At 51.5% G+C, this 22,395-nt stretch overlaps 1 protein-coding gene across 2 annotated transcripts in view; it reads left to right on the top strand.

Annotated features, from left to right (window-relative positions):
- LOC145338967 (TNF receptor-associated factor 3-like) overlaps window positions 1-17,372 on the top strand; it is a 33,001-nt gene extending 15,629 nt beyond the window's left edge. The window contains exons 5-11 of one of the 2 annotated variants that reach the window (XM_080183374.1): window positions 2,407-2,571; window positions 3,684-3,761; window positions 7,697-7,771; window positions 8,785-8,877; window positions 10,023-10,163; window positions 11,424-11,613; window positions 16,774-17,372. In XM_080183374.1, the coding sequence (XP_080039500.1) occupies window positions 2,407-2,571; window positions 3,684-3,761; window positions 7,697-7,771; window positions 8,785-8,877; window positions 10,023-10,163; window positions 11,424-11,613; window positions 16,774-17,351 (1,320 nt within the window). In that variant the 3' untranslated portion in view covers window positions 17,352-17,372. The remainder of the gene's footprint in view (window positions 1-2,406; window positions 2,572-3,683; window positions 3,762-7,696; window positions 7,772-8,784; window positions 8,878-10,022; window positions 10,164-11,423; window positions 11,614-16,773) is intronic. The other variant, XM_080183375.1, reaches the window with a different exon arrangement.
- The last annotated feature ends 5,023 nt before the right edge of the window (window positions 17,373-22,395 follow it).

The following is a 22,395-nucleotide window of genomic DNA, read 5'->3' as shown; positions in this document are numbered from 1 at the left end:
TTCTCCCTCGTGTGTTTATCCATCTTCTCCCCCCCATAAATATCTCAGTACTGTTACCCTTGGCCGATCCCAAGTCCCACTTTTGCCTCCCCACTCCTGAGGGAGAGAATCCAACTTTCTCCCCCACTCCCAGTGGGAGCGAGTCCCACATTCTCCCCACTCCCAGTGGGAGCGAGTCCCACATTCTCCCCACTCCCAGTGGGAGCGAGTCCCACATTCTCCCCACTCCCAGTGGGAGCGAGTCCCACATTCTCCCCCACGCCCAGTGGGAGCGAGTCCCACATTCTCCCCACTCCCAGTGGGAGCGAGTCCCACATTCTCCCCACTCCCAGTGGGAGCGAGTCCCACATTCTCCCCACTCCCCGTGGGAGCGAGTCCCACATTCTCCCCACTCCCCGTGGGAGCGAGTCCCACATTCTCCCCACTCCCCGTGGGAGCGAGTCCCACATTCTCCCCACTCCCCGTGGGAGCGAGTCCCACATTCTCCCCACTCCCAGTGGGAGCGAGTCCCACATTCTCCCCACTCCCAGTGGGAGCGAGTCCCACATTCTCCCCACTCCCTGTGGGAGCGAGTCCCACATTCTCCCCACTCCCCGTGGGAGCGAGTCCCACATTCTCCCCACTCCCAGTGGGAGCGAGTCCCACATTCTCCCCACTCCCCTGAAGCGAGTTTCACAATCTCCCCGCTCCCTATGGGAACGAGTCACACACTCTCCCCAGTCCCTGTGGGAGTGAGTCCCACACACTCACACTAAAGAGAGCCCCTGGGGAGTCTGTCAATATTTACACATCGTAAAGCAATATCTGTATTTGCCACATCCTTAAACACTCTCTCTCTCTCTCTCAGCGTTTCTAATACTCACTCATTCTCAGACACACTGACATGTGATGCATCTCGCTGTCTCTCACACACTTTCCTCACCCACGCTGCAACTGAGGTTTGTGTCTGAAACTCTGCGTGTGTCTGTCACAGACTCATTCAGTCCCGCTCTCTACCCCAGCACTTCCCTCAGGATTACAGCTGCACTGAAATCTTTGTAGTGAAGGCTGCCTTTTAACACTCCCCATCGGGGATAATCTCTCACAGAAGAATCCAACGCAAAATAAATAAATTTGATTGGATTGCATTGGCTGAAACACAGGGTAAAAAACTAAGTTAACAATTGCTCCAATCAGATGATGAATGAGGTGTTCAGGAGTGAGTATTTTCCTGAAAGTTAGTAGATGAATTAAAAATGATGAACTGGTTATATGATCACCTTTTACCTTGTTTCTGATTATTCATCTTGAGATTGGTTCCATTTCTTGGATTCAGTTTGGTTTCAGAGAATCGTAGAATCCCTACACTGCAGAGGAGGCCATTCGGCCCATCCAGTCTGCACTGACTCTTTGATTGAGTATCTAAGGCAGCCTTACCCCCCCACATTTACCACGGCCAATCCACCTAATCTGCACATCTTTGGACACTAAGGGACAATTTAGCATGGCCAATCCACCTAACCTGCACATCTTTGGACACTAAGGGGCAACTTAGCATGGCCAATCCACCTAACCTGCACATCTTTGGACACTAAGGGGCAATTTAGCATGGCCAATCCACCTAACCTGCACATCTTTGGACACTAAGGGGCAATTTAGCATGGCCAATCCACCTAATCACATCTTTCAGACTGTGGGAGGAAATTGGAGCACCCGGAGGAGACACGGGGGAGAATGTGCAGACTCCACACAGACAGTGACCTAAGGCGTGATTCGAATCCCGGTCCCTGGCGCTGTGAGGCAGCAGTGCTAACCCACGGTGCCGTCCTATGTTAATGCAATTCTGAAGTGGAACTGACGATTATTTTTATTCCTTCCCGGGACATGGGCCCCGCTGGCTGGGCCCAGCATTTATTGCCCATCCCTAGTTGCCCTTGGAGGGGCAGTTGAGAGTCAACCCCATTGCTGTGGCTCTGGAGTCACATGTAGGCCAGACCGGGGTAAGGGACAGGACGTCTGGGGAGGAATGAGAGGGAAAAATTTTTTAACTCAGAGGGTGGTGAGGGTCTGGAATGCGCTGACTGGGAGGGTGGTGGAGGCGGGATTCCCCACATCCTTTAAAAAGTACTTTGAAGTGAGTACTTTGCAATTCAGCATGGCCAATGGCGTAGTACTTGGCACATCACAGCATTCAGGAGTTTGGGCCAAGTGCTGGCAGATGGGTGGGAGTTCGGGTACTTATAATGTGTTGGTGCAGACTCGATGGGCTGAAGGGCCTCTTTTGCGCTGTAGGTTTCTATGAATGGGATTGAAAAACATATCAGCTATGATTGAATGGCAGAGCAGACTCGATGGGCTGAGTGGCCTAATTCTGCTCCTATATCTTTGGCTGTTTGGTCAGTCATTGTGCATTATTTCCCTCCGCAGCCCCATTTGAAGATTTGTCCCTTCCAGCAAGTCCAGTGTTCCCGCTCCGGCTGCTCCGAGCGCGTCCGGAGGAGAGACCTGAGCGACCACCTAAAGCACGAGTGCCGACTGCGGGAAGTGGTGTGTAATCATTGCCACAAAGAGACCACCTTCGCTGATCTGAAGGTAAACAGCTACGTCGAGGTTCCGGTCCTGGGAAACTGGGACGGGGAGGGGATTCCCGCTCCTGCTCAGGTTGGGTGAGTCTGGAGACCAGAGCGGAATGTACCGCGGGAATGTCAGAACTGTGTCGGGGTAAGAGCCGGAAAACGTGGTTTCGAACCCACCTCTCCCCACACTCCACACTCCTTCCATCCACACTCTGAGGATGTATACAATGGTTAATGGATTGGCCATGCTAAATTGCCCCTTAGTGCCCAAAGATGTGTGGGTTAGGGGGTTTGGCCATGCTAAATTGCTCCTTAGTGCCCAAAGATGTTTGGTTAGGAGGATTGGCCATGCTAAATTGCCCCTTAGTGTCCAAAGATGTGTAGGTTAGGTGGATTGGCCATGCTAAATTGCCCCTTAGTGTCCAAAGATGTGCAGGTTAGGTGGACTGGCCATGCTAAATTGCCCTTTAGTGTCCAAAGATGTACAGGTTAGGTGGATTGGCCATGCTAAATTGCCCTTTAGTGTCCAAAGATGTACAGGTTAGGTGGATTGGCCATGCTAAATTGCCCCTTAGTGTCCAAAGATGTGCAGGTTAGGTGGATTGGCCATGCTAAATTGCCCTTTAGTGTCCAAAGATGTGCAGGTTAGGTGGATTGGCCATGCACAATTGCCCCTTAGTGTCCAGAGTTAGCACTGCTGCCTCACAGCGCCAAGGTCACGGGTTCAGTTCTGGCCTCGGTAACTGTCTGTGTGGAGCCTGCACATTCTCCCCGTGTCTGCTTGGGTTTCCTTCAGGTACTCCGGTTACCTCCCACACTCCAATGATGTCCAGGTTAGGTGGGTTGGCTGTGCTAAATTGCCTCTTGGTATCGGGGACTAACAGGGTGAATGGGTGATGTAATGGGGATAGGGCTTGGGTGGGATTGTTGTCGACGCAGACTCGATGGGCTGAATGGCCTCCTTCTGCACTGTAGGGATTCTACGATTCTATGAATGAGGTTGGGAATCATAGCAGCCATGATCGAATGGTGAAGCAGGCACGATGGGCCGAATGGCCTCATTCTGCTCCTGTATCTGTTGGTTCATTGCGACATACCTAATATAGATGTATTTAACTTTTATCTTAGGCACACGAAAAAAATGAGTGCCCTTCCTCTGTGACAGCAAGGACCAAAAACCATGGGGTCCACATTCACCGGCCCGAGGTAAGAGACCCCTGTGGGCTCACGGAGACCCTTTAAGCAGAGGGGTTAAAACGTAGCCTGTTCTGAGAAAGAGGAACAGAGTCTGGGAACTGACAAGTGGGTGAAATTATAGAGATGTTCATCTAAGTGTGGGGTGTGACATTTCATGAGACACCTTTACACTGAGAGGCGAGAATGTGGTTTACATAGAAACATAGAAGATAGGAGCAGGAGGAGGCCATTCGGCCCTTTGAGGCTGTTCCACCGTTCATCACGATCATGGCTGCTCGTCCAACTCAATAGCCCAATCCTGCTTTCTCCCCATAAACCTGTGATCCCATTCGTCCCAATCACAGTCGTCTCTTGAATACATTCAATATTTTGGCATCAGCCACTTCCTGTGGGAATGAGTTCCACAGACTCACCGGGCTGAGAAATGTCTCCTCACCTCCGTCCTAAATGGTCTACCCTGAATCCCCAGACTGTGACCCCTGGTTCTGGACTCCCCCACCATTGGGAACATCCTCCCAGCATCCACCCTGTCTGGTCCTGTTAGAATTTTATAAGTCTCTATGAGATTCCCTGTCTCGTTTGTCTGAACTCCCACTGAAAACAATCCTAACCTAGTCAATCTCTCCTCATACATCATCACCGGAATCAGGCAACCTTCGCTGCACTCCCTCGAGAGCAAGAACATCCTTCCTCAGAAGAGGAGACCAAAACTGCCTCCAGACTACAACATACAGTAGAAGTGCGTGTTGCCCTGGTAACCAGGGGTCACTGAGATAACTATAACACAAACCTCCACCTCATAGGCCTTCCATTATTTTTCACATACTGAGTGTTTCTCTTGAAAGTTCTTCTTGAATCAGCTTCCAGCGCCCTCTCAGGCTGCGTCCGATCTCAACAACTGGCTACATTAAAAAAACTTCTCATCTCCTTCACCACGGTGGCACGGTAGTTAGCACTGCTGCCTCACAGAGCCAGGGACCTGGCATTGGGTAGAGTCTGCACGTTCTCCCTGTGTCTGCATGGATTTCCTCCGGTTTCCTCCCACTGTCCAAAGATGTGCGGGTTAGGTGGATTGGCCATGCTAAATTTCCCCTTAATGTCCAAAGATGTGTAGGTTAGGTGGATTGGCCATGCTAAATTTCCCCTTAATGTCCAAAGATGTGCAGGTTAGGTGGATTGGCCATGCTAAATTACCCCTTAGTGTCCAAAGATGTGCAGGTTAGGTGGATTGGCCATGCTAAATTACCCCTTAGTGTCCAAAGATGTGCAAGTTAGGTGGATTGGCCATGCTAAATTGCCTCCTTAATGTCCAAAGATTGCAGTTTATATGGATTGGCCATGCTAAATTGCCTCTTAGTATCCAAAGATGTGCAGGTTAGGTGGATTGGCCATGCTAAATTGCCCCTTAGTGTCCAAAGATGTGAAAGTTAAGTGGATTGATGGGGTTATGGGAATGGGGTGGTGGGATAAGTTGCCCTTTTGAGTGTCGGTGCAGACCCAATGGGCCGAATGGCCTCCTTCTGCACTGTAGGGGTTCTATGGTTCTAGGCATTCCCACACCCAACTCCACTCGCTGCTATCTTGCCTATTACTTACCCTTTAACGTACTTCATTCTGACTAGATAACCTTTCAATCATCTCGCTGCTTGTGAGATCTTGCTGTGCGTAAGTTGCCTGCTGCGTTTCTGACATTACAACAGTGGCCACACCTCGAAAGTACTTTCTAAGGAATCCATTTACGGGGCGGGGGCGTCGCTGGTTGGGTCCAGCATTCATTGCCCATCCCTAATTGCCCCTTGAGAAGGTGGTGGGTGAGCCGCCATCTTGAACCCGCTACAATCTCTGTGGTGTAGGTACACCCCTGGTGCTGTTAGGGAGGGGGTTCCTGGATTTGGACCCGGCGACAGTGAAGTAACGGCCGATATACTTCCCAGTCAAGATGGTGAGTGGCTCGGAGGGGAACTTGGCAGGTGACGGCATTCCCATAAGGCATAGGAGCAGAATGAGGCCACTCGGCCCCTCGGTTCTGCCCCGCCATTCAATCATGGCTGATATTTTTCTCATCCCCATTCTCCTGCCTTTTCCCCATAACCCCTGATCCCCTTATTAATCAGAAACCTATCTATCTCCGTCTTAAAGACACTCAATGACCCGGCCTCCTCTGTGGCAAAGAGTTCCACAGATTCCCCACTCTCTGGCTGAAGAAATTCCTCCTCATCTCTGTTTTAAAGGATTGTCCCTTTAGCCTGAAGTTGTGCCCCTCTGGTTCGAGTTTTTCCTTTTAGTGGAAACATCCTCTCCACGTCCGCTCTATCCAGGGCCTCTCAGTATCCTGTAAGTTTCAGTAAGATCCCCCACCACCCCCCCCCATCCTTCCAAACTCCACCGAGTACAGACCCAGAGTCCTCAACCGTTCCTCACACGACAAGCTCTTCATTCCAGGGATCATCCTTGTGAACCTCCTCTGGACCCTTTCCAAGGCCCAGCGCATCCTTTCCGTAGATACGGGGTACGTGTGCACGTACACAGCGACGCACGCGCCCTTGTGGAAGCGGTCGTGGGTTTGGAAGGTGCTGTCGAAAGTTGTGAACACCCGGTGGGGACAGTCTGACAGGGGGTGGGGGGTGGGGGGGGTGCGGTGGTGGTGGTGGGGAGAAGGGCGCTATAGAAATGCAAGCTCTTCCTCTCGTGCTGCTGGCAGAAGGTGGATATGGGAGGCTGGGTTGTGTTTTCTAGCTCGCAGCGACCAAGCCGAAACTCACAAACCGGTGGAAACTCTGATTCCCCTTCTTCATTCTCAGTTTGAATTTTGACTTTATACTTTATAGTTATTGACATTTGTGAGGGAATTTCCCCCGTCACTGATAAAAGCTTCAGATGAATTAAAGAATGTTCTCCGGGGCCTGAGAGACTGACACTTCTCTCTCACAACAACCCCCCCTTTCCCACGGCGCCGTGCATTTGCCAAATCGAGCAGGGGTCCTCTTTTCCCAGATGTAGGAATGGGAGGACGCCACTCGGCCCTTTGACTCTCTTCCACCCATCAGGGTAGGTCCTCCCTGATCCCTGCCTTGTGGGGCTCCAAAGTCATCCAGAACATTCCAGCAATTTGCTCCACCAATCCCCAGTTGACACTACCACCGCCGCCGCCCCCCACCGCCCCCCCCCCCCCCACCCCACCTCCCCCCCACCCCTCCGTCGGAGTCCCACTGCTTTTCCAAGGAACGGTTACCCAGATTTCCACAGTGGTTAGCACGGCGGCCTCACAGCGGCCCGGGACCCGGGTTCAATTCTCGGCTTGGGTCACTGTCTGTGCGGACTTTGCACTTTCTCCCCGTGTCTGCGTGGGTTTCCTCCCACACTCCAAAGATGTGCAGGTTAGGTGGATTGGCCATGCTAAATTGCCCCTTAGTGTCCAAAGATGTGAGGGTTAGGTGGATTGGCCATGCTAAATTGCCCCTTAGTGTCCAAAGATGTGCAGGTTAGGTGGATTGGCCATGCTAAATTGCCCCTTAGTGTCTAAAGATGTGAGGGTTAGGTGGATTGGCCATGCTAAATTGCCCCTTAGTGTCCAAAGATGTGCAGGTTAGGTGGATTGGCCATGCTAAATTACCCCTTAGTATCCAAAGATGTGCAGGTTAGGTGGATTGGCCATGCTAAATTGCCCCTTAGTGTCCAAAGATGTGCGGGTTAGGTGGATTGGCCATGCTAAATTGCTCCTTAGTATCCAAAGATGTGCAGGTTAGGTGGATTGGCCATGCTAAATTGTCCCTTAATGTTCAAAGATGTGTGGGTTAGGGGGATTTGTGCTGATGAGTTCAAGTCACAAAACTTCAACAATGTCTCTCTCCTTTCAACCATGCGCCCAAGGTGCTGCCTCTTTGGCATCTCCCTCGCGGTCCGCTTCCATGACGATGAACTAATCCTTCCTCTTGCGTTCTCAGCTCAGAGGTCAGATGTCAGAGGGTGCCCAGGCCGAGGGAGGTTGCAAGTTTAGCAGCTACGGGTGCACGTTTAAGGTGAGTGCCCGTGCCAGGGTCACGGAGTGTCAACCAGCGAGACGGTGGGCTTGGAGAGGGTGCTGGGGGTGGAGGGGTGGCGGGGGGGGGCGGGGTTGCTGAGTTGCGGCGACATTGACCCTGTTCCCTGAGTTGTGAACGGACAGGGTGTGACGGGAGGGATCAGAAACATGGAAAGACGCGAAACAGGAGCAGGGTGAGGAGGCCATTCTGCCCTTCCAGTCTGGCTCCGCCACTCATCGGGATTATGGCTTCTCAGACAACCCAGTCATTCAATCCGTCCTCCCCCACCCCCACCACATCCTTCGAAACACCCCCCCTCCCCACCTCGCTCCAAGAGCTATATCTAACCGGAAGAATGAGTGCTGGTCTCATTGGAAGGTGCCAGATTCCTGAGGGATTTGACACTCTTGAGCTGACTCCCCCCTGGCTGGGGAGATTGGGGGGGTGGGTAGAGGGAGCAGCCATTTTGGATTGGGTTGAGTAGAAATCCCTTTCCTCAGGCGGTGGAGAGTCTCCGAACCCGGACACCGGGGGGGGGGGGGGGGGGGGGGGCGCGGGGGATGGAGCAGTCGTTGAGTGCGTGTTTGAGGTCAGCAGGTCTTTGGACTCTCCGGGGTTCGAGGGATTTGGGGGGTTAGTGAGGGAAGGGTGAGATAGGAGGAGGTTTGGAGCCAGGGGGAGGAGTGGTCTAATGTTCTTGTGTTATTCAATAACTCGCTTCAAATCACAGCGCCCTCCCTTCTGTCTCTCGCTCTGCGATGTAGGCTGCATAAGGCTCGTAGGCTACCTCACTAAATATATTTAAGTCACGGGTAGATAGGTTTCTGATAGACAGGGGAATTAAGGGGAGAAAGCGGGAAAGTGGAACTGATCCACTTCAGATCAGCCATGATCTTATTGAATGGCGGGGCAGGCTCGAAGGGCTAGCTGGCCTACTCCTGCTCCTATTTCTTATGTTCTTATGTTCTTAAATCAGTGGCAACAATGGAATGTGTTTTTTTCACACACAGGGAGTGGGTAACAGTGCCAAGGAGCATGAATCACAGGCGGTGGAACAGCACTTGTTATTGGTGTTGTCAAAAAACAAAGCACTGGAGGAAAAGGTAACAGACCTGGACTGTGAGTGCTGAGCAGTGCTGGGTTCTGGTGGGTGGCGCAGTGGGTTAGCACTGCTGCCTCACAGCGCCAGGGACCCGGGTTCGATTCCCGGCCTCGGGTCACTGTCTGTGCGGAGTCTGCACGTTCTCCCCATGTGCAGTTTCCTTCCATTCCCTCAATCACCCCTCATTCCCTGTCTCCCTGCTCCCTCACGCCCTCCATCCTCCCTCCCCTGCGGCCTCACTCTCTCCCCACTTCCTCGCACCTTCCCCCACTCCCTCAATCACCCTCACACCCTCCCTGCTCCTCCCCAGTGCCCTCACACCTTCCCCCACTCCCTCAATCACCCCTCGTTCCCTCTCTCCCCCATTCCGTCACACCCTCCCTGCTCCCTCACTCCCTCCCCGTTGCCTCAATCCCTCCCCTCTTCTCTCACTCCCTCCCTCACATAAAAAAAGGCCAAATTTGTCCTGGATGAGTCGAGCTCTCCCCCTGTCACATGAAAATCTCTGTGTAACACAGGGATAGTAAGAAATCTCACAACACCAGGTTAAAGTCCAACAGGTAAGAACTTACCTGACGAAGGGGCAGCAGTGCTCCGAAAGCTAGTGGCTTTTGCTACCAAATAAACCTGTTGGACTTTAACCTGGTGTTGTGAGAGACTTCTTACTGTGTTCACCCCAGTCCAACGCCGGCATCTCCACATCATAACACTGAGATACCAAAGCAGCGCCCTCCCTCGCTCCATCCAAAACTGCCCTCACTATTCCCCTCTCCCTCCTTCTCTTGTGATGTTGTCCCTTCAATGGATGACAATATGTGAGTTTCGGGAACTCCCTTCCTGACAAATGTAGAAACTAGAAGCAGGAGGAGGCCATTCGGCCCTTCGAGCCTGCTCCACCATTCATTATAATCATGGCTGATTATCAAATTCAATACCTGATCCCTCTTTCCCTCCCCCATCCCCCCCACATCCCTCGGTCCCTTTAGACCCAAGAGCGATATCTAATTCCTTCCGGGAATCACACAACACTTTGCCCCCAGCTACTTCCTGTGGTAGGGAATTCCACACATTCAGCGCCCTCTGGGTGAAGAATCCTGCCCAGATCCGTGGTGGGCGCTGGGTAAAAGCTGCCGTTTCTGTTCCCAGGTCAAGGAGCTGCAGTGTGAGATCAAAGAGAAAAGGAACGAGTTGGAGACACTGGCCAATCAACTTCCAAAGATGGAGAAGGCAGTGTCAATAAACAGCCAATCAGCAACCAGAAATGAGCTAAAACTGAACCAGTCACAGGTCAGTACTCTACCAAAAAATGTTACATTTATCCAATCACAGATCAATGACTCACATACTCACTCACTCACTCTCACCAACTCACACACACTCATCAACTCACACACACACACTCACTCACTCACACACACTCACTCTCACCAACTCACGCACACTCACTCACTCTCACACACACTCACTCTCACCAACTCACGCACACTCATCAACTCACACACACACACTCACTCACTCACACACACTCACTCTCACCAACTCACGCACACTCACTCACTCTCACACACACTCACTCTCACCAACTCACGCACACTCACTCACTCACTCACACACACTCACTCTCACCAACTCACGCACACTCACTCACTCTCACACACACTCTCATCAACTCACACACACTCACTCAGTCTCACACACACTCACTCAGTCTCGCACACACTCACTCTCACCAACTCACACACACTTACTCAGTCTCACACACACACACACACTTACTCAGTCTCACACACACTCACACACACACTCACTCAGTCTCACACACACACACTCACACACACACTCACATACACACACACACTCACTCTCACACACACACAGACTCACCAACTCACACACACTCACATACCCTCACACACACACACTCACTCTCACACTCACACATACACACACTTGCACACACACTATCACACACTTGCACTCACACACACTCACTCACTCACACACACACTCTCACACACTCACATGCACTTGGGCACACACACACACACACACACACACACACACATTCACTCACTCACAAACCAGAATGGACCCGGGTCCCTGGCGCTGTGATGCAATTGTGCTAACCACTGTGCCACCATGGCAATGGGGGAATGGCTTGGTCAATTTCTCTTGCACAGATTCAGCCCAAAGATGTGCGGGTTAGATGGATTGGCCGTGCTAAATTGCCCCTTAGTGTCCCAGGATATCTAGGGCTGAATTACCTCGGTCCTGAAGTGTTCTTTGATTTCCCGTAATTCTATTTTCCACCCTGAAAATTCCACCAATCACGGCACAATCCCACGCTGTGAATCACGGAATAACTCCGCACAGCAATTTCAGCCAATCAGAGAACTTGTTACTTGCAGTGAATTGGCCCGTGGGGCTGTGGAGTAACCAATCAGAGTGACCGTTACTGCCCGGGGTGGGGTGGGGGGGGGGGGGGGGGGGGCGATGGCAGCCCAGTCTGACTGGCGTCTTTGGCGCTGAACCTATCTTCCGTTACAGAAAACGTTGACGGTTCACGCCAGCACCTTGCAGAGGATTGAGTGTGAGCTGCTGGAGCGACGCAAGCGGGAGGAAGACCTGAAACAGGATATCCTGTCCATGCGGTGTAAGGCGGGAAGCCTGTCCAGCCGGATAGCGATTCTGGAAAGCGGCCAATCACCGTGTCTCTACAGGGGTGTGAGTGGCTGCGGTAAGTGCAAAGGAGCAAACAAGTGGGCAGCTTGGGTCACCAGCGAGTTGTGTCACATTCTGTCCACTCTCTAAGGTGGGGCTCTCTCCAGACGTTAGCCTTGATCTAGTCTAGGTACCATCATGGATATAACACGGAAAGGACCTTCCAGCATATTTTTCTGGCTCACTTGTTTCACTTTTGAGCTTCTGGGGATTCCCTTGAATGTTTGCACAAGATTGTGCATGTTGTTGCTGTTTTTCTCTTTTAATCCACAGGGGATTCGGTCCGCCTTGTTGTCCAACGAGGGGCACACACACGCGATGGTTCGTACGAGGGCTGCTCTTGGATGTTTCGAGAGTTGCCCAGTGCTTCACGTCGTTAGTGTACGCTTAAACTGGACCGTCTGACAGGCAACACGACAGCTCAGTGACTATCACTGATTGCTGTGCAGATACATGGATTTGGGCCGGTGTCTGTGGGAGTTTGCGCATTCTCCCCGTGCTTGCGTGGGTTTTCTCCGGGTGCTCCGGTTTCCTCCCACACCCCAAAGATGTGCTCTTAGGCTGATTGGTGTAACAAATTGTCCCTAAGTTAGTCTCCCCCCAATCTGGTTTCCAATGTGGAGTGCCATAAGTGTAGACAAGGGTCAAGGGTGGAAGAGGGAACTCACAGTGTTAAAATGGCGGCGTGGGCTCGTTGGGCCGAAGGGCCTGTTTCCCGTGCTGTGTTGTTCTTTGAATCAGAGGACCCTGGTGAGACTGCATCTAGAGTGTTGTGTACAGTAACATAGAATCCCTACAAAGTTTAAGGTTATTTTATTAGTGTCACAAGTAAGGCTTACGTTGACACTGCAGTGAAGTCACTGTGAAAATCCCCTAGTCACCACACTCCTGCTCGGGTTACACTGAGGGAGAATTTAGCACGGCCAGTGCACCCTAACCAGCACGTCTTCTGGACTGTGGGAGGAAACCGGAGCACCTGGAGGAAACCCATGCAGACACTTGGAGAACGTGCACAGACAGTGACCCTTCCCAAGTCAGGAATCGAACCAGAGTCCCTGGTGCTGTGACACAGCAATGCTAACCACTGTGCTTTACAGCACAGAACAGGCCATTCAGCCTCTTCGAGTGTGCACCGACTCTGTCACAGAGCATCTTATCCAGGCCCTAACCCTGTAATTCCACACATTTAGCATGGCTAATATAGCTAACCCAAACATCTTTGAATACTAAGGGGCAATTTAGCATGGCCAATCCACCTAACCTGCACATCTTGGGACACTAAGGGACAATTTAGCATGGCCAATCCACCTAACCTGCACATCTTGGGACACTAAGGGACAATTTAGTATGGCCAATCCACCTAACCTGCACATCTTGGGACACTAAGGGACAATTTAGTATGGCCAATCCACCTAACCTGCACATCTTGGGACACTAAGGGACAATTTAGTATGGCCAATCCACCTAACCTGCACATCTTGGGACACTAAGGGACAACTTAACACGGCCAATCCACCTAACCTGCACATCTTTGGACACTAAGGGGCAATTTAGGACGGCCAATCCACCTAACCTGCACATCTTTTGAGTGTGGGAGGAAACCAGAACACCGGAGGGACCCCACGCAGACACAGGGAGAACGTGTTAACTCCACACAGACAGTGACCAAGGCATTTCAGCTATGGTTGGTTAGGCTGGGATTGTTTTCCTTAGAACAGAGAAAGGCTCTGATTGAGGTGTACAAAATTCTGAGGGATATAGATAGAGTAGATAGGAAAAAACCTTTCCCCTTAGTAAAGGGGTCAAAAACGAGGGGGCAGAGACTTAAGGTAAGGAGATTTAGAGGGGTGGTGGGAATCAGGAACTTGCTGCCTGATGGGTGATGGGGTGGAACCCTGCTATATTTAAGCAGCATGTAGATGAGTATTGGAAAAGCCCCAGCACACAAACACACAGTCATGGGACTGTGTGATGCGAAATGGAATTAGAGTAGTTGGGAGCTTGATGGCCAGCACAGACATGATGGGCTGAAGGACCTCTTTCTGTGTTTCTGTGTTGCAAACCTCTATAAAAGAGGATATAGACCTTGGAACCAATATCTGGGAGTGGGTGCGGGAGGGTGGTGGCGGGTGGGTGGTGGTGGTGGCGAGAGGTGGGGGGACAGAGTATGGAGGTAGCGAGATCTCCCGATACGGTTGGAGACCAGAGTGCCTGTGTAATGGCACTCTGAGCGCTCAGCAGCCGGCTTCACCGGCGATCTCAGGCTCTGTCCCCTCTCCCCCTCCCCTCCACCTACCCCTCCTGGCGAGAATCACATCTGAGCTTTGTTTTTGCACAAGATGTGCTATAAGATTGTGATCTGCGGCTCGCTGTAAAAATCAATGCCATTTTCTCCAGCATTCTTATTATTTTGGCACAATATTTTTCTAAGCCAGTGCTCCATCTCTCTAAAACATGAATAATGCACAGCAAGCTCCCACAAAGAGCAACTTGTTCAGAAATGTCAGTTGGCCTGGGAAAACTCACCTAGTGCCAAGGTATATTTTATGTCCACCAAGAAGGTTCCATGATTAACTTTATCCAAATGACTGACCCTCTGACCGTGCGGCACTCCGTCATTACTGACCCTCTGACAGTGCAGCACTCCTTCAGCATTGCCCTTCGGCCCTCAATGTTGTGCCGAGCTCTGCAACCAAGTTGCGCACTGTCAGGGGGTCAGTGCTGAGGCAGTGCCGCACTGTCAGAGGGTCAGTGTTGAGGGAGTGCCGCACTGTTGGAGGGTCAGTGCTGAGGGACTGCCGCACTGTCAGAGGGTCAGTGCTGAGGGAGTGCCGCACCGTCAGAGGCTCAGTGCTGAGGGAGTGCCGCACTGTCAGAGGGTCAGTACTGAGGGAGTGCCGCACTGTCAGAGGGTCAGTGCTGAGGGAGCGCCGCACTGTCTGAGGGTCAGTGCTGAGGGAGCGCCGCACTGTCAGAGGGTCAGTGCTGAGGGAGTGCCGCACTGTCAGAGGGTCAGTGCTGAGGGAGTGCTGCACTGTCAGAGGGTCAGACCACAACCAAGATCAAGCTATCCCACTCCCTATCATTCTGGTCTGCTCCAGGTGCCTATCCAATAACCGCTTGAAAGTTCCTAAAGTGTCCGACTCCACTATCACAGCAGGCAGTGCATTCCACATCCCAACCACTCTCTGAGTAAAGAACCTACCTCGGACATTCCTCCTATATCTCCCACCATGAACCTTATAGTTATGCCCCCTAGTAACAGCTACACCCACCTGAGGAAATAGTCTCTGAGCGTCCACTCTATCAATCCCCCTTGTCATCTTATAAACCTCTATTAAGTTGCCTCTCATCCTCCTCCGCTCTAAAGAGAAAAGCCCCAGCTCCCTCAATCTTTCCTCATAAGACCCACCCTCCAAACCAGGCAGCATCCTGGTCAATCTCCTCTCTCCAATGCTTCCACATCCTTCTTACAGTGAGGTGAGCAGAACTGCACACAATATTCCAAATGTGGTCAGCATTTAATTTTGGGATTAATATTCTAGTGATAATACCATTCAGCTATTGCCTCTCCCGCACCCACCACCCCTCCGAGGCTCCAACATCCCTGTTCTACATGTCTCTCATTAATCCTTGTTGGTTTTCATGAGCACAGTGGCACAGTGGTTAGCACTGCTGCCTCACAGCGCCAGGGACCCAGCTTCGATTCCCGGCTTGGGTCACTGTCTTTGCAGAGTCTGCATGTTAGACCATAAGACATAGGAGTGGAATGAGGCCACTCGGCCCATCGAGTCTGCTCCACCATTCAATCATGGCTGACATTTTTCTCATCCCCATTCTCCTGCCTTTTCCCCATAACCCCTGATCCCGTTATTAATCAAGAACCTATCTGTCTCTGTCTTAAAGACACTCAATGACCCTGGCCTCCACAGCCTTCTGCAGCAAAGAGTTCCACAGATTCCCCACTCTCTGGCTGAAGAAATTCCTCCTCATCTCTGTTTTAAAGGATTGTCCCTTTAGCCTGAGGTTGTGCCCTCTGGTTCTAGTTTTTCCTACTAGTGGAAGCATCCTCTCCACGTCCACTCCATCCGGGCCTGTAAGTTTCAGTAAGATCCCCGCTCATCCTTCTAAACTCCGAGTACAGACCCAGTGTCCTCAATCGTTCCTCATTCAACAAGCTCTTCATTCATTCTTGTGAACCTTTCCTGGGACCCTTTCCAAGGCCAGCACATCCTTCCTTAGATAGGGGGCCCAAAACTGCTCACAATTCTCCAAATGGGGTCTGACCGGAGTCTCGGAAGTCCATCCCTGCTCTTGTATTCTAACCCTCTCGATACGAATGCTAACATTGCATTTGCCTTCCTAACTGCCGACTGAACCTGCACGTTAACCTTAAGAGAATCTTGAACAAGGATTCCCAATCCCTTTGTGTTTCTGATTTCCGAAGCGTTTTCCTATTTGGAAAATAGTCAATGCCCCCATTCCTCCTCGTGTCTGTGTGGGTTTAGAACATAGAACACTACGGCACAAACAGGCCCTTTGGCCCACAAGTTGCGCCGATCACATCCATACCTACCAGGCCATCGAACTATCTGTAACTCCCAATCCCATTAGATCCCATGTACTCATCCAGAAGTCTCTTAAAAGACCCCAGCGAGTTTGCCTCTATCACCACCGCCGATTCCACTCACTCACCACCCTCTGAGTGAAAAACTTACCCCTGACATCTCCTCTGTACCTGCTCCCCAGCACCTTAAACCTGTGTCCTCTCGTAGTGACCATTTCAGCCCTGGGAAATAGCCTCCGAGAATCCACCCTATCTATTCCCCTCAATGTCTTATACACCTCTATCAGGTCGCCTCTCAACCTTCGTCTCTCCAGGGAGAAGAGACCGAGCTCCCTCAACCTACCCTCATAAGGCATGCCTCCCAATCCAGGCAACATCCTTGTAAACCTCCTCTGTACCCTTTCAATAGCTTCCACATCCGGTTTCCTCCGGGTGCTCCGGTTTCCTCCCACAGACGTGCAGGTGAGGGTGCATCGACCCGAACAGGGCGCCGGAGTGCGGCGACGAGGGGAATTCCACAGTAACTTCATTGCAGTGTTAGTGTAAGCCTTACTCGCGACTAATAAATAAATGTTACTTCTAAAATGTCCTTTCCCAATCCATTTGCAGTGCCGTTCGAGCACCAAGTGAGCCAGCACGACAACATGCTGAGCGTCCACGAGGTCAGGCTGGCCGAGATCGACCTGCGCTTTCAGCTGCTGGAGACCGCCAGCTACAACGGGCGGCTGGTCTGGAAAATCCGGGACTACGCGCGGCGGAAGCAGGAGGCGGTGAGCGGCAAGACCCTGTCGCTGTACAGCCAGCCCTTCTACACCAGCCCGTTCGGCTACAAGATGTGCGCCCGGGTCTACCTCAACGGTGACGGCATGGGCAAGGGCACCCACCTCTCGCTCTTCTTCGCCGTGATGCGCGGCGAGTATGACCCGCTGCTGGCCTGGCCCTTCCGCCAGAAGGTGACGCTCTCCTTGCTGGACCAGGGCCCCGCCAAGACGCACGTGTCGGACACCTTCAAGCCGGACCCCAGCAGCACGAGCTTCCGGAGGCCCCAGGTGGAGATGAACGTGGCGTCGGGCTGCCCGCTCTTCGTGAGCCAGACGGTGGTGGAGAACGAGGCGCACCACTACGTCAAGGACGACACCATCTTCATCAGGGTGACGGTGGACACCTCGGACTCGTCGGAGCTCTGAGAGGCTTCGGCCTAGTGCGGCCTTCCGATCCATCACGGAGGGGGTTGGGGGGGGGGGGGAGTTGGGGGGCCGGGAGGGTGGGGGGTGCGTAAAAAAACCCCCGTTAGACACACCCCCCCGTGCGATGCACAAAGACTCCTTCACATCCCAGTAAATTATGCAGTTTTATTAATTCCTTTTGTAAATAGCATCAAGTCTTTTTTGACCATTCCATATTATAATATATACACATATCTATAAATATATACACAACAGTGTTATTGGCAATTAGTCTGCGCATTCTTTCTTGGTGACCCTTTTCCAAAGCTTTCAGGCAACTGAAAGCAAGGCCACTATTGGTGGAGGGATGGAAATGGGGAGGTAGCAGGAATCGTAGAATCCCTACAGGCCGTTCAGCCCATCAGACAGGTATCGACAACAATCCCACCCAGGCCCGATCCCCATAATACCTCGTATTTACCCAGCTAATCCCCCTGACACTTAAGGGGTAATTTAGCATGGCTAATCCCCCTAACCCGCACACCTTTGGACATCGAGGGGCAATTTAGCATGGCCAATCCACCTAACCAACATATCTTTGGACACTAAGGGGCAATTTAGCACGTCCAATCCACCTAACCTGCACATCTTTGGATACTAAGGGGCAATTTAGCATGGCCAATCCACCTAATCTGCATATCTTTGGACACTAAGGGGCAATTTAGCATGGCCAGTCCACCTAACCTGCACATCTTTGGACACTAAGGGGCAATTTAGCATGGCCAATCTACTTAACCTGCATATTTTTGGACATGAAGGGGCAATTTAGCATGGCCAATCCACCTAACCTGCACATCTTTGGATACTAAGGGGCAATTTAGCACGTCCAATCCACCTAATCTGCACATCTTTGGACACTAAGGGGCAATTTAGCATGGCCAATCCACCTAACCTGCACATTTTTGGACACTAAGGGGCAATTTAGCATGGCCAATCCACCTAACCCGCACATCTTTGGACACTAAGGGGCAATTTAGCTAGGGTGTAGAGAAAGATCAACTTAATGCAAGGTAGGTCCATTCAAAAGTCTGACGGCAGCAGGGAAGAAGCTGTTCTTGAGTTGGTTGGTACGTGACCTCAGACTTTTGTATCTTTTTTTCCGATGGCAGAAGGTGGAAGAGAGAATGTCCATGGTGTGTGGGGTCCTTAATTATGCCGGCTGCTTTACCAAGGCAGCGGGAAGTGTAGATAATGGATGATGGACTGGTTTGAGTGAGAGATTGGATAGGCTGGCACTATTTTCTCTGAGGGGCAAAGATAGGAAGGTCCTTTCACCATCAGTAGTTGGGGGGGTGGGGGTGTCAATAACCGGGGGGGGGGTGGTTTAAGGTGAGGGGTCAAAGGCTATGAGGAGAGTTGAGGAGAACCATTTTCTCCCAGAGGGCGGTGGGAGCCTGGAACTCACTGCCTGAAAGGGTGGTTCAGGCAGAAATTCTTTTAACATTTCAGAAGAATTAAGATATTCACTTGCGTTGCCGTGACCTCCAGGACTATGAACCACGCGCTGGAAAGTAGGAATTTGTCTGATTGGAGTTCGAATCTCGCCACGGCAGATGGTGGAATCTGAATTCAATAAAAAATACCTGGGATTGAGAATCTACTGATGACCGTGAAACCATTGTCGGAAAAGCCCATCTGGTTCCCTTTAGGGAAGGAAATCTGCCGTCCTTACCCCGGTCTGGCCTACACGTGACTCCAGAGCCACAGCCAAGACTCTCAACTGCTCTCCAAGGGCAACTAGGGATGGGCAATAACCGCTGGCCCAGTCAGCGGGGCCCACGTCCCATACATGAAAAAGGAAAACTATATTCACCTTAACCACTCCCCGAGCAAGTCCCACATTCTCCCCACTCTCTGGGCGGAGGTGTTTTTCCTGGATTCCCGATTGGATTTACTGGGGATTTTCTGATATTGGAAGGGAGGTCTTGTGGCACTTCCCTGCCTTTGAGCCAGAAACTCCAGGTTCGAGTCCCACGAATGATTAGAAAAACTAAAATCTTTGTTGACCAGCATGGACACAATGGGCTGAATGGCCTCGTACTTTGATTTAATGTCTATGACGCCACTCGGTCCTTCAAGCCTCTTCTGAAAAACCTTTCCAATAGACCGTGGCTGATCTGGCTGCAACCTCAACGCCATTTTTCTGTCTGCATCACCCCCCCACCCCACAATAACCCTTGACCTCCCCCCTCCCCCAGTTGATCGAAGACCTATCAAACTCAACCTCAAATACATTCAATGACCCAAACCCCATAGGAGGAGAGATGATTCCAAAGGTTAACGACCCTCTGAGATAGAAAAGAAATTCTTAACCTTAAATTATTCTTAAACTGTGCGCCCCCCTCCAATTTCTGGACTTGTACCCTGGAGGGGTGGGGGACATCGAACAAGGGCAAAGAACAAAGAAAATTACCTCACAGGATCAGGCCATTCAGCCCTCCAATCCCGTGCCGACCATGACGCCCAAACTTAACTTAAAAAAAACCTTCTGCTCTTACTCGGTCCGTATCCCTCTATTCCCTCCCTGTTCATGTACCCATCCCAATGCCTCCCAAATGTTACCAATGTGCCTGCTTCCACCACCCCCTCTGGCAGCACGTTCCAGGCACTCTCTGCACGAAAAATGTCCCCCTCACTTCCCCCTTAAACTCTCCCCCTCTCACCTTGAACCTGTGCCCCCCCGTGTAATTGACACCCTGAGAAAAAAGCCTCTGACTACCCATCCTGTCTCTGCCTCTTTGTAGACCAGGTCTCCCCTCACCCTCCGTCTTTCCAGTGAAAACAATCCTAGATTATCCAACCTCTCCTCATCGCCAACACCCTCGAGGCCAGGCAACATCCTGGGGAACCTTCCTTACACTCTCTCCAAAGCTTCCACGTCCTTCTGGACAGTGTGGCGCCCAGAACTGCACGCAATGCTCCAAATGCGGCCTAATCAAGGTTTTATATCGCTGCAACATGATTTCCCAACTCTTGTGCTCAATGCCTCAGCTGATGAAGGCAAGCATGCCCTATACCTTCTTAACCACCTTGCCAGGTTTTGGGAGCTGTAGACCTGCACGCCCAGATCCCTGATCATTGGCTCTCAGTGGCCATTCAGCCCCTTTCTGAACTCTTTTCATTGTTACTGGTTTGGTCTGGTTGTATTTTGTTGGCATGTGGGTGAAACTAGAAGCAGGAGGAGGCCATTCGGCCCCTCGAGCCTGCTCCACCGTTCATTATAATCATGGCTGATCATCAAAATCAATATCCTGATTCCCCCCCTTCCCCCCAATATCCCTCGATCCCTTTAGCCCCAAGAGCGATATCTAATTCCTTCTTGAAATCACACAATATTTTCCCCTCAACTACTTTCTGTGGGAGTGAATTCCACACCTTCACCACCCTCTGGGTGATGAAATTTCTCCTCACCTCAGTGCTAAAAGGTTTACCCCCTAATCCTCAAACTCTGACCCCCTAATTCTGGACTCCCCCCACCATCGGGGAACATTCTTTCTGAATCTACCCTGTCTAATCCCGTTGGAATTTTATAAGTTTCTATGAGATCCCCTCTCACTCTTCTAAACTCCAGTGAATATAACTTTACCTAATGACAGCACGGTGGCACAGTGGTTGGCACTGCTGCTTCACAGCGCCAGGGATCCAGGTTCGATTCCCGGCCTTGGGTCACTGCCTGTGTGGAGTTTGCACATTCTCCCCATGTCTGCGTGGGTTTCCTCCCACAGTCTGAAAGAAGTGCTGGCTAAGTGCATTGGCCGCACCAAATTCTCTCTCAGTGTACCTGAACAGGGACTGGAGTGTGGCAACAAGGGGATTTTCACAGTAACTTCATTGCGGCGTTAATGTAAGCTGACTTGTGACAACAATAAGTGAACTTCAAACACTGAACTGACTTAAGCTCTCCTCATATGACAGACCTGTCAACCCAGGAATCAACCTGAGAAAGTAGAAGCAGGAGGAGGCCATTTGGCCCTTCAAGCCTGCTCCACCACTCATTATCTTCCCTGCTATCCCTCTGTAGCAAGGACATCCTATCTTAGATAAGGACACCAAAACTGCGCACAATATTACAGGCCTGGTGGCACAGTGGTTAACACGGCTGCCTCACGGCGCCAAAGACATGGATTTGATTCATATATCCCACCCTCGTGAACCCTTCACCCCTGTCCCTCTCCCCACCCATTCACATATTGGTCTCCCTCTCTCGCTCTCTCTCTCTCTCTCTCACCATCACCGAGAGGAAGCAGGGTGATACTGATCTCACCCAAACGATGAGAACTTCTGCGCTGCCATTGAAACTGAAATCTGCCTGTAATTTACACCCAAGGAAACCGCTGAGGTCTGCTTCCGTGTGGTTACAGGGCGTGGGAACACATTCCCGGCTCGCACACACACAATGAGGGCCATCAACTCCGGAGAGTCACTGATAAATTCCGACAGGTCTCCTTCCCCAGGGACTGGGGAGAATGTGGAACCCGCTCCCACTGAGGTGGGGGGGGGGGCGGTTACTTATTTAAAATTCATTTGTGGGGCATGGGCGTCGCTGGCATTTATTGCCCACCCCTAGTTGCCCTTGTGACTCTAGAACCACATTGCTGTGGCACATGTAGGCCAGACCGGGGTAAGGACGGCAGATTTCCTTCCCTAAAGGGAACCAGATGGGTTTTTTCCGACAATGGGTCATCAGTAGATTCTTAATCCCAGATATTTTTTATTGGATTCAAATTCCACCATCTGCCGTGGCGGGATTCGAACCCGGGTCCCCCAGAGCGTTAGCTGAGTTTCTGGATTAATAGCCTCGTGCGCTTGCCCTTGGTTGAATGCATTCATTAATGTCACAAGTCAACTTACATTAACACTGCAATGTAGTTACTGTGAAATTCCCCCAGTTGCCACACTCCGGCACCTGTTGGGGGTCAATGCATCCTAACCAGCACATCTTTCGGACTGCAGGAGGAAACCGGAGCACTCGGAGGAAACCCACGCAGACACAGGGAGAACGTGC

The sequence above is a fragment of the Carcharhinus amblyrhynchos genome, unplaced genomic scaffold (genome assembly GCF_965287045.1).
Source record: "Carcharhinus amblyrhynchos unplaced genomic scaffold, sCarAmb.v2.hapA chromosome_273, whole genome shotgun sequence".
In the NCBI taxonomy this organism is placed as follows: domain Eukaryota; kingdom Metazoa; phylum Chordata; class Chondrichthyes; order Carcharhiniformes; family Carcharhinidae; genus Carcharhinus; species Carcharhinus amblyrhynchos.
The sequence above is the reverse complement of the archived record's forward strand: the minus strand, read 5'-3'. Positions and strand labels throughout refer to the sequence as shown.